This window comes from Pholis gunnellus, assembly GCF_910591455.1.
Source record: "Pholis gunnellus genome assembly, chromosome: 5".
NCBI classification, from domain to species: Eukaryota; Metazoa; Chordata; class Actinopteri; order Perciformes; family Pholidae; genus Pholis; species Pholis gunnellus.
In genome coordinates, this window is record NC_136531.1 from 25,372,647 (window position 1) to 25,387,301 (window position 14,655).

The 14,655-nt window shown below is 42.3% G+C and overlaps 1 protein-coding gene across 1 annotated transcript in view; it reads right to left on the reverse strand.

Moving 5' to 3' along the window:
- Positions 1-14,655, reverse strand: part of LOC306696017 (glycine receptor subunit alpha-3-like) — a gene marked incomplete at its 3' end in the record, with an annotated part of 39,368 nt that overhangs the window by 6,075 nt on the left and 18,638 nt on the right. The window contains exons 4-7 of the mRNA XM_079159496.1: positions 10,068-10,291; positions 9,207-9,289; positions 7,138-7,275; positions 6,366-6,580 (exon numbers count right to left, since the gene is read on the reverse strand). Of these exons, the coding sequence (XP_079015622.1) occupies positions 6,366-6,580; positions 7,138-7,275; positions 9,207-9,289; positions 10,068-10,291 (660 nt within the window). The remainder of the gene's footprint in view (positions 1-6,365; positions 6,581-7,137; positions 7,276-9,206; positions 9,290-10,067; positions 10,292-14,655) is intronic.

Below are 14,655 nucleotides of genomic sequence, written 5' to 3' on the forward strand. Positions count from 1 at the left end.
AAAGGTGTCCGGATCCCTCTCATTAAACGGCGGTAACCAGCGCAAATTACTAACGTCAAAGCGGTCCCCAGCAGACCTGGACACCCGCTCGCCCAGACCCTCACCGGACAACAAGCCATCTCTGACCAGAGACAAACGATATTTCTCCAGCTCTATCTTCGCCGTCTCTGATTCCTGGCGGATTTTCTCCAATTCTATCTGTTTTTTGACTTCCAATTCATGTCTCACTCTGTCATGTTCCAGCTCAGAGTCACGTTTAATTTTGTCATGTTCCATCTGCAACATCAGAATCTCCTTCTGTTGCTCAAACGATAGCCCAAGAGTCTGAAATGATAGAGCAGAAGGAATCGGAGACGGCTCTTGTTTACCCCCAGACATAATTCCTATCTCTGCCAACTTAGACGATATAGCATATCTAATGTTCTCCTTGATACGCTTATCTCCTACAACCACCACCGAATAATGCTCTGCAATCAAGAGCAACTGCTCTTTCGTGCATGTATCCAGGGACTCCTGAGACGGAGCGGCAATGAACGCCTCCACCACAGACATTTCCACTATTCAGAACGACGACGACACAACGAGCAAAACTACGTTTCTGCACACAGCCGAACCAGATAGATGCCACAGCGCTTGCCCTTGTACGCAATGAGGAGCAATCCTCACCTCGGTTTGGAGTCCCCCAGCTATCTAAAGATCAACCCAGGTAACTAAGCTCCTCCCTAGTCTTCATGCAGCTACTTGTGGTGGGTATTTATGCACTGAAGACCGCTGGTTTAGCAGAGCGACTAGCAAGCTAGCAACTCTCCTGAAACCACGGCCATGCTCCCAAGCAAGCTTCAACCACGTTCGCCACAGCACTACCCCAAACCAGCTCAACGAACCCAAAGGAGAACGTCGCTACAGCCTACAAGGGAAAACTCCGCACCACCTTGACAGAAAACGCACAGAGCAACCCGCAGGAGTCATCTGGCCCGCTGCAGCACAAACACAACCACGAACCTCCTCTCTTCACGAAGTCCGGGCAAAACAGACTACAAAACACATCCCATGCGGAAAACACGCAACTCACCCCGTAGGTCTATCCCCAAACCGCTGTCCGATCCCTCAAATCGATCCCTCCACGAGCAGCTCCACTCCACCGCCCAGCTGACCTAAACGCTAAGCCCCAGCACAAGACGGGAAAAAATCCCGGACGAGCCCCCAATTTGTCACAACCCGGCTCTTAGGCCATGACAAATATGGACAAGACACAGGTGGTGGTGGTAAATTAACGTATTTATTGTTAACAAAATAGAAAGTAATTACCTTTGTGAAGTGTGTCGGTCAGTATATCAGTAGTGTGAGCATGGATGTGTGTGGGATGAAGTGTGGGGTGTTGTCAGCAAAACCAAAGAAGACCAAACCAAAGTATAATCGGCAGCCACTGGCAGAGATCACTCCAAGTATGTCAGAGCACGACCAGGGCAGAGCAACACTGGAGCAGGGCTTTTATGCTCCAGAACCAGGTGCTCTGCATCAGGCAATCAGCCACGATGTTAGAGGCGGGGTCGTCACACTCATTAAGTGAAATTGGACATTTTCCCACGGAACACCTGGTGCCGCGGCACAGCAGTTGAAAATCACTGTCCTTATGTATATGTGTGTATTCATATTTTCTTCATCATTGTCATCATTACAGACATTGTTTTAGGGTTGTAGTTACTGCCCTTTCAACGTCAGCCTAAACCTAACCACCTATTCATCATGTAATGATGTATATTATGGGGGAGTGCAATCGTCCCTATTTTATCCCCAAAAGGTAGGCAAGTCCCCACAGTTTGACTGTGTAGTCAGATTTATGTCCCTACATGACCAGTAAAACACACAAGCACAAACGGCTGTGCCACTGATGCGTGTGGTGTTGAAATGGTGCAACATTTCTTTATGAAATAATGACTTATTCAAACATGTGCTACATACTGGAGTGGAATGTTCTGTTCAGCACTGGAAACATGAGAAACCTCCTAACCTCTAAATACAGACACACACACACACACACACACACACACACACACACACACACACACACACACACACACACACACACACACACAGTATGTGTGATAGAGATGGGTGAGCTGATAATGGTTATGTAAATATATGCTCCATTTGTAGTTTTTTTCTCATGCATACAAGATATCAGAGTGAGGCTAAGGGACTCTTTCTTACACACGCACCAGATACATGATGTCTGTAGTCAACACATACTTGTGCTTGCCCATGCAAAACATGCACCAATAAAAATAGAGAAAGATTTCAGGTCTCAGGAGAGGGAATATATCAATTATGCCACACGCACACACACACAAATATGCGACTATATTTTTATATATATGTGCTGAACCAAAGGCCTGGAAGTTGAACCCTTTGAACCAAACGGATATCAATTCTAAATACTAAAAAGATACGTAAATGGGGCACAGGTATAGGCCACAGCTGACCGACTCCATACCAACATTACACTTATCACCGGAAACGTGACTAATTATATCTAAAAATCTAAAAATCTACGAAATACATAAATAAATAGAGTTTTTGACAATTGCTAGCTCACCTTTCTCCATACCGAGTACGCTTTTTCACCAAAACTATTTACACAGCCAGCAGAAGTTAGTTTTGGCTAACTGTGAATCACTTTTAAATCGTTTTGACACAAAAAGCATTCATTGACCACATCTTTCAAAATTCAAAACAGCGTGTCTTTAAACTCAACCAGTCCTGTGTCGTTCCACCAAGCACAGACCCTGACAAGGAGCTCGACATTGTCCAAGAGATCAAACCGTGTGAACGGACCAGGATGCTGCCGTTCGTATAAAGCCGCCGCCACCACTAGCCCGCTGTGTTTAGAGTCCACAGGTCTCTTAGTTTCCACCTGAAGGCTTAGGAGATGCACTCACAAAGCCATCCTGCTAGACGTTTCTGGGATAGGGCTTTACCAGCCACACCATCCCGACCAGGCGAGGAGCTGTTAATTGCATCTGATGTGGGTTTAACTGGGCAAAGCGGATGTAACTTTTTCAAGGTTAATACACAAGATTCTTTTTTTTTTGTCATTGTACAACAGGGTTGCTCAACTAAATGCAGATTGTTGTCCAATTTTGCTGCAAAACAAAACACAAAATAACAATATTATATATGGAGGGTGGATGATGAATTAAAGAGTCTTACAGCCAGAGGAAAGAAGCTGTTGTTGGTTCGGCAGCTGATATTTCTGTATCTCTTTCCAGATGACAGCAGGGGGAACAGGCTGTGGCTGGGTTGGTTTTGTCTTTTAATTAATATCCTCTGAGCTCTTTGCAGGCACCTCTTGTCACCGATATCACTGATACTTGGAAGATAAGTATTTTTCGTCACCCATTTTTGTCCTGAGCTGTGCACATCCCATGCCAGTTTGCAATGTTTCCAGTCAGGAAAACTACACTGACGAGTGCTTCATCCGACTCTGCATCATAAACAAGAACAGTACAGGCGACACAGAAAAGACCACACTTTAGCACAGGTACAACTCCATCCACTTCACCGAAAACATCATGCTGAAAGAGATCATTCTGGACTTACAAGCACCCAGTATGAGATAATTCATGTCAAGGAATTCATGTCCAAACAGCTCAAACTACCCGCAGAGACCGTCAGCAACATAACATTCTACCGCGTACACCGTCTGGGACCGAAGAACAACAATAACCGACCACGGCAAATCATCGCTAACTCTGAACACTACCAACAAAAAGAACAGGTTCAACATCGGACAGGCAACTCAAAGAAACAGACTACCGACTCAATGGCCAGTATCCAAAAGAAATCAAAGAACTACTTCTAATCCAAAAACACATGATGAACGAAGGAAAAAAAACAATATCAGGGGACAAATTATACATAGATGGATAGTTGTACCAAAATAAGGATGCAACCCCCTGACTCCTCTAGACCCCCCCCCCCCACACCCTCTCTCTCTTTCTCTCTCTCCCACTGCTATAGCTCCGCACACACACACACACACACACACACACACACACACACACACACACACACACACACACACACACACACACACACACACACACAACCCCTAACAGTCTATATAACCCCCATCAAGTATAAATTATTATAACCAATAAGGATTAGTTTTTTACTTGTGTGTGCCGAAACTTGTTTGATTTATCACCTTTATCAACATTAATGCTCAGCCTATAGCAACCCGATCAACATGTCATTACTCAAATTCGTAATATGGAATATCCGTGGACTTGGTGCTCAGGCAAAAAAAAAATTAAGTTTAGAATCATTTGGCCAAACGGCAAGCAGATATATGTTTGATACAAGAAACGCACGTCTCCGAATCAGACTTCAACAAATTGTCGTCTCATCCTCGGCTCACCATCACACTAAATAAAGAGGAGAATGTATTTTAATAAACAAAAAAGTCTCTTTTTTTATCACGTTTTATCATTATAAACATATCAATCTGTCATGTTCATGGCCCAAACACTGATGACCCATCCTTTTTTCATAATTGTTTTCTTCCATCTCAAATATTTCTTAAACTATAAGCCTACCTGGCAGTCTGCAGAAACAACTAAACAGTTGATTGACTTCTTCCTCACCAGCAATTCAAATATATCTATTTCATCATATCATGCTCTCCTAATATTTTCATGGAATAGAAATAGTCTACATAAACCCATCACCAGATGGCGCTTCAATACATCTCTTCTCAAAGACCATCAGTTTGATGGTCTCATTAAAAAAGAGTGGGCATCCTTCCTAGAAATAAATGATTCCCCACAGTCATCACCAACCCTTCTGTGGGAAACAGGGAAGGCAGTTTTAATTAAAAGTCATAATCATTTCATTCTCTGTTTTTTAAAAAAAAGGAAAGAAAAAGAACAATACGTTGAACTGGAACAAAAAAAAATCAACCAACTCAAAGTAACCCAACAGAGGAAACCCAGAACGAATTCAATTCAATTATAAATACGAAAACTCAATTAGTGACATTGACAAGAACATCTTCACCACAACAATACATCTGGTAAATACTTGGCAAATCAACAGAACAAAATAAAGAAAAAACTAAAATCTTCATCATTAAGGAATCAGCAGGGAAGCCCACAAATTCACCCAATGGGATAAATAAAATCTCCAGAAGTTTTTATGCCAACCTATATTCATCAGATAAGGACCAACGTCAAGAGGTCATCAACTCATTTTCTTAACAGCATTAACCTAAGAGCTGAAGAAAATGACCCGGTCTCAGTGTCCCGTCCATCCATGCAGTAAAACTGCGTTAGAGGACGAGGGGAATGCTGTGGGTCGGCAATGAAAAAAAGCTGTGATGTCATGTCTCAGACCTCCGAGCCACCAGACCTTCCATAAAGGGGAAGCTGGCCAATAAGACAATGACATAGAATAGTCAGAGTCGGAGATCCCTGAACGCATCATGGCTTGCTTTAAAAGTTGCAGCTGACAGAAGTTGCTCCAATCCTGCCCCTTTCTTATACGGAGATGAGGTCTGTGAAAGCAGCATTAAACTAGCGTGTGTTGTATTCCCCTCCAGGTAACACAGGCAGACATCCCACTGTTAACCCAGGGGAGAGATTTGCGCGCGATCCATAATAACATCGAGGCCAAGATGGGGAGTAGAGTGGAAAAGACTGAGCCGGCAAGGAGGTCCGTGAATGTATCATCGCCCCCTCGTGGAAAGGCGCTATAATGGAGAGGTGTATTTCAGGGGACACGATGGCAATTGTAAAAACTGTAAATAACAGGAGCAACTAAAAAAAAAAGAAGAACTTTATGGTTCTTGTACCCCAATTAGAACCCTTTTTCTCTCTTCCTTCATATACAGATGTGTGTGTTATTGAAGGCCTGTGGACAAAAATTACAATACATTCTAAATTGTCGCTTGAACATGTTAGTACCATCACAGTACCAGCCAAGTAATATCCTTCCTATCTTACCCTGTACTCGAGGGAGAGCAACCCTGTACTGTAAACTGGCCGAGAAAACCAGCTGTCACAAGACAGACAAATACAGACAGACAACCATTCATACTCACATTCACATTGCAAGTTAAGAACCTCTAATTCATCTAACCTGCATGTGTTGGGATAGGGGCACCTAAAATATAACAATACACTGATTCAGATGGAAAATAAAATACACTATGTTACATTTGTGTTTATTTCTATTTAAGTTGTAACTGGTGTGCCATCTTGGCCAGGTCTCCCTCTGAAAATAGTTTTCTATCTCAGGAGGCTTCCTGATGAAATAAAGTTAACATTTAAAAGACACAAATATTTAGAAATAATTTAAAAAAAGACCTTGGGCAGTGAAGTGCGGGAACCTGAACTCTGTGTTGTCATTGTGAGGACAGTGGTGATGCCCAGTGCCACTCTGGCTGGGGCAGCATCCATGTTGATCCAGAAGGAGACCCAGGACAGGATGACAATGAGCAGAGAAGGGATGTACATCTGGATCAGGTAGTAGCCCATCTGACGCTCCAGGTGGAACCGCACTTCAATACAAGTAAATTTACCTGCAACAAAGCGGAGACACGCTTAAAATAATATTTGCATATTTATAATTACAGGGTACATTTCTGAAGTGCGGGTTATCAGCAACAAAGATGATCAGTGATGATCTCAAAAGGCACTGTTGGCTGTATCTACCTGTAATCCAACCCTGCTTCAACAAGCAACAACAAACAATAAAGCACACATGGCCGCTCTGGTTTTTGTCAACAAAGCAAGAAGAAGCTCGGCTAACAACACACGCAGAGGGAGAGCAACATCGTTCTCTGCTCAGGTAGACATTACTCCACTATCTTTGCATTGCAAATAGTTATTTGTTGCTATTTTAATGCTCTGAATGCCATATATTTCTCTTTCAATGAAAAGACAATATCAGTCTGGAGGGATGTTGTCACCAATGTTCATGTTAATAATGTTATTGCTTGTTTCTCCCATCTTCCAGCTGATTTTTGTTTTTCTTGACTTGATTCATGCAGCACATGATTGATGAAATGTGGCAACCGTTTCAACCCGCGTGCATGTTACAGTGCCTGTGTCACGATGCTTGCGGTGTGTGCGTTACCTGTGTTGTAGTGCTTGGTGCAGTATCTGAGATCTGACTCATCTTTTAGAAGAAACTGTGGCAGCGTGAGGCCTTCGGCCATTTGCACTGATCCATTTTCCTGCCACTCAAAGATCAGGTCATTCATGGTGTAGCCAACTGAAAAAAGCGAACCACAGGATAATTTGATCAAGGTGCATTAATGTGTAAACAGAATATTCATGTTTCAGAAGGAGATTAATTACTTTATACTTGTAAGTGCAGCAATCCACCATCCGGTTTGTAACATGTAATCTGTAATGTCACCATACTAACTACTGTATAAAGTAGCAATAATTGGAAAAGCTCAAGATAAGTACAAGTACAATAACAATGTATTCAAGTACAGCACTTCAGTAAATGTATAGTCCCCTGACCGTACTGCTGCACTGAGAACCATTTTGACAGGGCTCACCGTTGTTTTCTAAAAGAACAATGTCATACGATCATTCAATATTACGTGTTGTCTCAAGTACTCAAACATATGTTTCCAGTAGGTGTTCCTCACTGCCCTGCCAGGGTAGTCCTTTATAATAATCTACTCTCTTTGTGATTTACATGGACAAGAACTAAAGACGCAGCCGGGGGGGAGGAGAGTGTCCGGTTTGGGGACATCAGAATTGCGTCTATGCTCTTTGCAGATGATGTAGTTCTGTTGGTTCCGTCAGACCGTGACCTTCAGCACGCACTGGGACTGTTTGCAGCCGAGTGGGAAGTGGTCAAAATGAGAGTCAGTACCTCCAACTCTGAGGCCACAGTTCTCTGACTGAAACCAGAGGATGGATCACTCCGGGTTGGAAGTAAGTCTGTCCCAACTGAGGGAGTTCAAGGATATCGGGGTCTTGTTCACAGGTGACAGTAAACTGGAGTGTGAGATGGAAAGGCGGTCCGGTGTGGCGTCAGCAGTGATGTGGGGCTTGTATCGGCCCATTGTAGTGAAGACAGAGCTGAGCCTCGTATGGTCAAGATCTTTGTGTAGTGATTGAAAGAATAAGATCACGGATACATCGGCCAAAATGAGCTTCCTTCGTAAAGTAGCTGGACTCAGCCCGAGGCTGCATCCACTCTTCTACATTTCCGTTTTGAAACACATATTTTTACATTGTTTACGCCTAGCATCCACACTACTTTGGAATTTTAGAGCAACTAAAATGAAGGAGTGTGAAACCGCTACTGACTGACATTTGGGGGAACCCCCAAATGCTGGCCCAGCAAATGGCAGAAATAACTTCTGCCACTCATTTGACCTACATGTCGCCACGTGTTCACAAGTGTTCCAAATGTCAGATTCCTTGCTACATATGTTGCTACACAATTACCCAGCGCCATATTCCAACAATACCTTGGGCTAAGAAGCTGAGATTTGGACTGTACTATCGTCTCAGTCTATGGATTCACTGGTGAGAAAATGAAAAGGATTGGAACATTCTTTCTTTGAATTCTCAGCCAAGGCCCAGATTTTGTTGAAAATTAAAATTCATCCAATTTGCTTCAAATTGGGCAATTTAGAGGGCTCTCCCCAAGGATACACATTCAGAAGTTTCAGCCTCCTAAACCGGATCATTGTGCAGATATGACACTGTCAACTATTGTTGACACTCAATGTCAGATTCTTCGTGAAAACTGTGTAAGAAGAAATTCCTTAAAAACGATGAAAGAGGCCCATAAACAGCACTCAGCAAAAGGTGTACTGTATCTGTACATATTTTAGGTAGGTATACAATACATCCCCATGCCATTACATTGTTTCCAGCTACTACTGTATGTGAGCAAATTACGAAAGGCAGAAGTGGAAATGTAGAAATGAAGAAATGTAGTAATAGGTATCTGATGTAATTGAAAGAATACAAATGAGTATACCATTTCCTTGATTTCGAACCATAACATATACTTTGTTTCAAGCCTATGTTTAGAACTAGGTTTAGGTTCTGTTATGGGAAAAGGTTGGGTTAGAGTAAGGGGCTAGGGAATGTATAATGTCAACAAGAGACCTCACAAGTATAGAACTACAAACGTGTGTGTGTGTCTGTGTGTGTTTATACTGTACTTACAGCTCTCCAGCTGCATGATACAGGTCTGACTATCCATAGGGAAGTTTTTAAGATCCATGGGACATGAGAGAGTTAATGTTAATCTGAAAGCAAAGACGGAGGAGAAAACAAGTGACTAGGGAGTCACATAGAGTGACATGGTTTAATGTCATACATTAATGTCGTACAGATGTACAGAATCAAAGCACTTTTATCTTTGCACATTTTATATTAATGCGGCACTAAATCAGATATCTTTGAGGCTCCAAAATAGCATGGAATCTCTGCAATATCTAGGGTACACAACTGCCATTTTTTCTCTTGCTGTCTATCACATCCACTGTACAGAGTACAACCAGAAGGTTGGCAAACATATTAAAGACATACATAGAAACTTGCATGCAGCAATACAGAACTTCTATCAGCATCTTGTGTTTAAAGTGCCAGAGCTTTGAATGCAGCTGTAAAATGGAGGATTTTCAAAAAACGTTTTTTGTTCTGCGCTTGGAAATGAGGTTACTTTATATTTGGATCTGAACAGAACAGTAAAAAATATCATTTTAGTAGTTGAGATTATACAACCCACATTATTTTGGGTTGTACTGTTCCGTGTGCATTATGTTGGGGGTAAGCATTCTGTTAGTTCATGCACTGCAAATAAAAACAAATTATATCAGAAGATATATAAAATTAGAAAACATGTTGTGTTCAAAGAAATTCTTCATTCTTCAGTGTAAAAAGACAAATCAGAATGGTGCACTATCTTAAAGGGTACTTATGATGATAGTGTAGTCTTCCTAATGTCATCTTGCGCTGTGGCTGCATTGTGTGCAATGAAAATGCTAAAAGTATTTTCCCAAACAGGGCCTGTCCCACACTTACCTTATAGAGTACAAAACATTCCCATTCTTAAATATCCTGAGCAGTTTGTTATCTGTAGTGACTTCGTGAAAGTGGGCCCCCTTCTCATTGGCAAAGAACAGGTCCGGTTTCCAGATGGAGTCTAACATAGAGGGGTCCAAGTCCAGAGAATCATCTGGGTATTCAGCATAGGCGAGTCTGGGGTCGTTCCACTGCTGACGGAGGAAGATATTTACACGGTAGTCCTACAAACACAGAGAATAACATGCATGCATTACTCACAGGGACATTTAGAGGAAACTGAAGAAAGTGGTTGACCTCCCCAAACAAATCAGTATTATGAGCAGCTCACAGGTATCATGGAAGATTTTCTACATTTGGATAGCAACGATCAAAAACTGTACTAAATATAAATTCATAGTGATGTGCAGTTCATTACATGAGGACAAGAGATGATAATTACATTGTTGCTCTTAAAAAAAAAAAGTCTTAAAAGAAAAAGTCACACAGATGAAGGTTAAATGATCCATTCAAGATACATAGGTGAATATGAGAAATTAAGCTTTGCATTTTTCCACTGAGAAGCACAAATCTATGATCATGTGGTCTCTGCACCCAACAAGACGAGGGCTCGGCGATATGGCGAAAATCTTCTATCAAGGTTTTCTATCAATCATTTTATGTGACGATATACATATATTACAATACAAACATTGTTCTGTAAATGTATACAAAAATAATCGTTTGAAATAACCATACCATACTTTATGGTTCCTGAGTCACAGGTGGTAAGGTCACCGATGCAAATAAACACCAGTCTGACAGCCTGAAGACTGAAGCCTGATACAACATAAAATCCACACAAATTTGTATTTTAGAGTATATTTATTTGATTATCTTTCATTTAAAAAAGTTGATGAAATGCTCTGCTAATCATGTAACCAGAGTTCTTTCTCATCTTGGGTTGGATGAGAAGCCTCCTACTGGTCTGTATTCACAACTTCACTTTCTTCCTCTATGTCTCTTGATGCTAAAAGATGGTCCGGGTGGCCCGCATGCACTATCTATGGGCTTCAAAACTCTCACCCACATGTGACCCTCCAGACAATCCATTCTTGCACCAACCATGTCTAATCAAATCACGTTACTTTGTGAGGGAGCTGGATTTGCGAGATCTCACAATAATTTCTACCGCGGTGTAAAACGGTATTGCCAGATATCTACTGGTGGAAGCATTTCTACCGGCGCACCATCAAATCGCCAAACCTTAAACAGTACAAACTATTTCCTTAAGCAGGTTACCAAAAGTAAATATATTTATATAAAGCTACACTTTCAATTTTCAAGTTTCAATTTTACATATTGCATACAAATGCGCACAGTGTAGCCGGCCAATCAGGACGTGCCTACCCAAATACATGCAGACCACACAGCAAATAAGGCAGCACACATCGCTGCTCAACATCCTAAACCTGATCAATAGAATAAAACAACATACTGACTCTCATACATCAAGGCAAAATCATTGAAAATAACCAAGAAGATGTCAGCTGCTGCGTTTACAGGCGAGCTGGTGATGCGTTCACTAACCTCATCTACGGCCTAGCCATGTTCATGTTCTCCCTCACCCATCTCCATGCGGGAAAGAGGGATTGGACTCAGTGCTGTGATGTCTGCTGCTTCTATTTCAAGCCATCCAGGGGCCATAGCTTCTGTTTACAGAAGGTCTGGCAGCGGTGAGGTCTGAGACAAGTTGTTCGTCCACTAAAGCAGTTTACGTAGGGTGGCGACTCAATTGTCTGTTAACTGAATGGATAAAAAGAACGCTGAGACTGGGTAATTCTCTCTAGCTCTACAGCATTCCTCCTCTGTCCCCCTATGTGCATTAAGGAAGTAAATCTATCCCAGAGGGAAATGGATTACCTCTCAACAGAGATCTATGTTACAAAAACAGACTGTGTCTGTTTTCCCCACTCACAACAGCCAGAAAAGGTTGTATTTTATATACTTCCTGGTTCCCAAGAAAACAGGAGATTTCAGACCTGTTTTGAATCACTGCCAGATGGACTTGTATAGCGCCAAGTCTTCTGACCACCACTCAAAGCGCTTTAATGTCATCAACACATTTACACCCATTCATACACTGATGGCAGAGGCTACCATGCAAGGTGGCACCTGCCCATCAGGACTAACCTATCAAGCAACACTTCGTAGCTACAGCTTACGGGAGCAATTTGTGTCAAAAAGTGTCTTGCCCATAGACACATCAGAGACCGAAACCTCCGATCTTCTTTTCTTTTAAAATCTTTTTATTGATTTTACAAATACTTTAGACAGAGGAAGAAACAGGACTACCCCCCCAAAGGTTGGGATATACAGGATATTACATTCAGTTGCGATTCTCTTGGAGGTAGTTTAAACCTCCGATCTTCTGAATGAAGAACAACCCGCTTTACCTCTGAGCCACGGTCTCCCGCGAGGTGGGAGCAGTTGTCGATCATTCTGGTAGCCCCAGGTCGCCGCATGGCAATGTGGTGTGCAAAAATGACTCAGATGATGGCAGCCCAGCCCTGAACCGTTCCCTAGCTCTGTGGGGCTTTGTCTCAGGAGGCTGGTGCAACAGGCGCGTTGCCCATTGTGGGCCGTATACTCTCCAGGCTTGGCTCCTAGAGGGACAGGCTGAGGAGGGCTACACTGTCTGCAGCCATTTCTTTCTGCCAAGAGTGTTTTGGCGACAGATCAGTCTGTGGTCACTCTCTTGTGAAGCGGTTCTTGCAGGGGGTCAGAACACAGCATGCAGTGATGCGTGCCTTCTCCCCACAGTGTGAATTGCCATTAGTGCTCAAGGCTTTGGTTAAGGGTCCATTTGAGCCTTAGGACTGCTCCTCTCAGAAGATGTCGGGGTTCAAGACAGAATTGCTGCTTGCACTGACCTCAGCTTAGAGGGTGTGGAAACTAAACTAACTTCCCCGTTGGTGCACTCCAGTTGCTCGCTGCTTCGTGGTGATCGCAGCGTGACCACCCTCTTTGTTACCAAGAACTTAAGGACTTCTTTCATGTCGAAAGTTATACTGCTGGATGCTTTTTGTCTTCCACCCATGCAGGGGAAAGGGAGGAAAGGTTATGTTGTTATGTTGAACACACGGCCCGCATCAGGTCCACTGCACAGCTGTTTGTGTGCTTTGGTGATGGTGTGACCAGTAAAGCCCTAAGAAATGCCTGACGGGATGGCTTTGTGAGCGCATCTCCTTACCCACCCACTGTGGTCTGCTCCCACTATAGGCAGTATGGCATTTCTGTTCACTATGCTCATTGACTGGAAGTGCATTACTCTTCCACTTCACTACACCTCCAGAGCTAAAGCCATTGCATGATGAACACAGATGTGGCTAATGAAATTAAACAAGGTAGAAATTTGATTGAGGTGTGACAGTCATACTAACTATAGGCCTACATGAGCCAGGTTTTCCCTGCACTCATGGTGCAACAAAACTACCTTTGAGAAGCAGTTTAGCAAATTACATAATGCATTATCTCAATCACATACGTGTATCTAACTGTTCATACACTTTAATTCTGTTAATTCAGTTTTTTCATTACTTTTTACGCAATAGGTTGCCTAATTCTTAAGAGAACAAACATGTAATTATAATTGCTGCAGAGGAATAATGCGACAGATTCATTACATTTCAGTATTCACTGATGCAGGAACCTAATCCGAGCTGGAAATGCAATTCACTTCACAGTGATTCACTGCCGGCCTGGGGTTACCCTGAATGTCTAAAGATGTGATTTCTGTTGGCAGGTACAGAGTCCTTCAGCTATCAGGTTGGTCTCATCCAGCATTCGTAGCATTACCTACGAAAGATAATGCCCCATATAATGTAGATATTCTTCGGAATTGGATGGGTCCAACAACCAGTTTGTTGCCCGTGTGAAACAAGAAGTCAATGTTCATGTTTTTGTCACGTATTTACGTACTTCATTAACGGCACTACCGTGGTTATTCTAACCCAAACAACAGTCTATTCCTAAACTTTACTAAGTGGCTTTGTGACCTCAACCTAACTTATTTTCCTGAAAGTTTATTTTTAAAAGATTGTATGCATTTAACAAGCGGAAATTGACACGTGTTGCTGGCTTTCATGGGAATACCCATGATAAATGAGGAGTAACTTTACACATCATACGTATGAGGATACGTTGCAGCTATTCAGTTATCAAAAGTCAAAGTAAAAATAAATAAATAATGCAACTTTAAAGAACCATCACAACCAACCAGATACAAGTGCACTGCTAACAAGAAAACAGCTCAATTTAAATCTAGTACAAATTTGAACAGTTTTTTTAATGCGGACAAACCTGTGGCATTAGCATGTCCCCCTGTGCAGCCAGATAAACTAAACCCTACTGGCACACAGATGGAGAATGGATTAAGAGGGGTGGAGCGATTGAGTGAACAAATGAAAAAAAGTCTTACAGTAGTTAATCTGTTTAACATAGAAAGCGTGTAAAGACCAGACTAAACCAACCTGGCTTTAAGCCCTGTGTGTGAGCATGTGCAACACTGGGCATGAGTTCCTCCTGTCTATTTTTCTCCTCTCTTTTA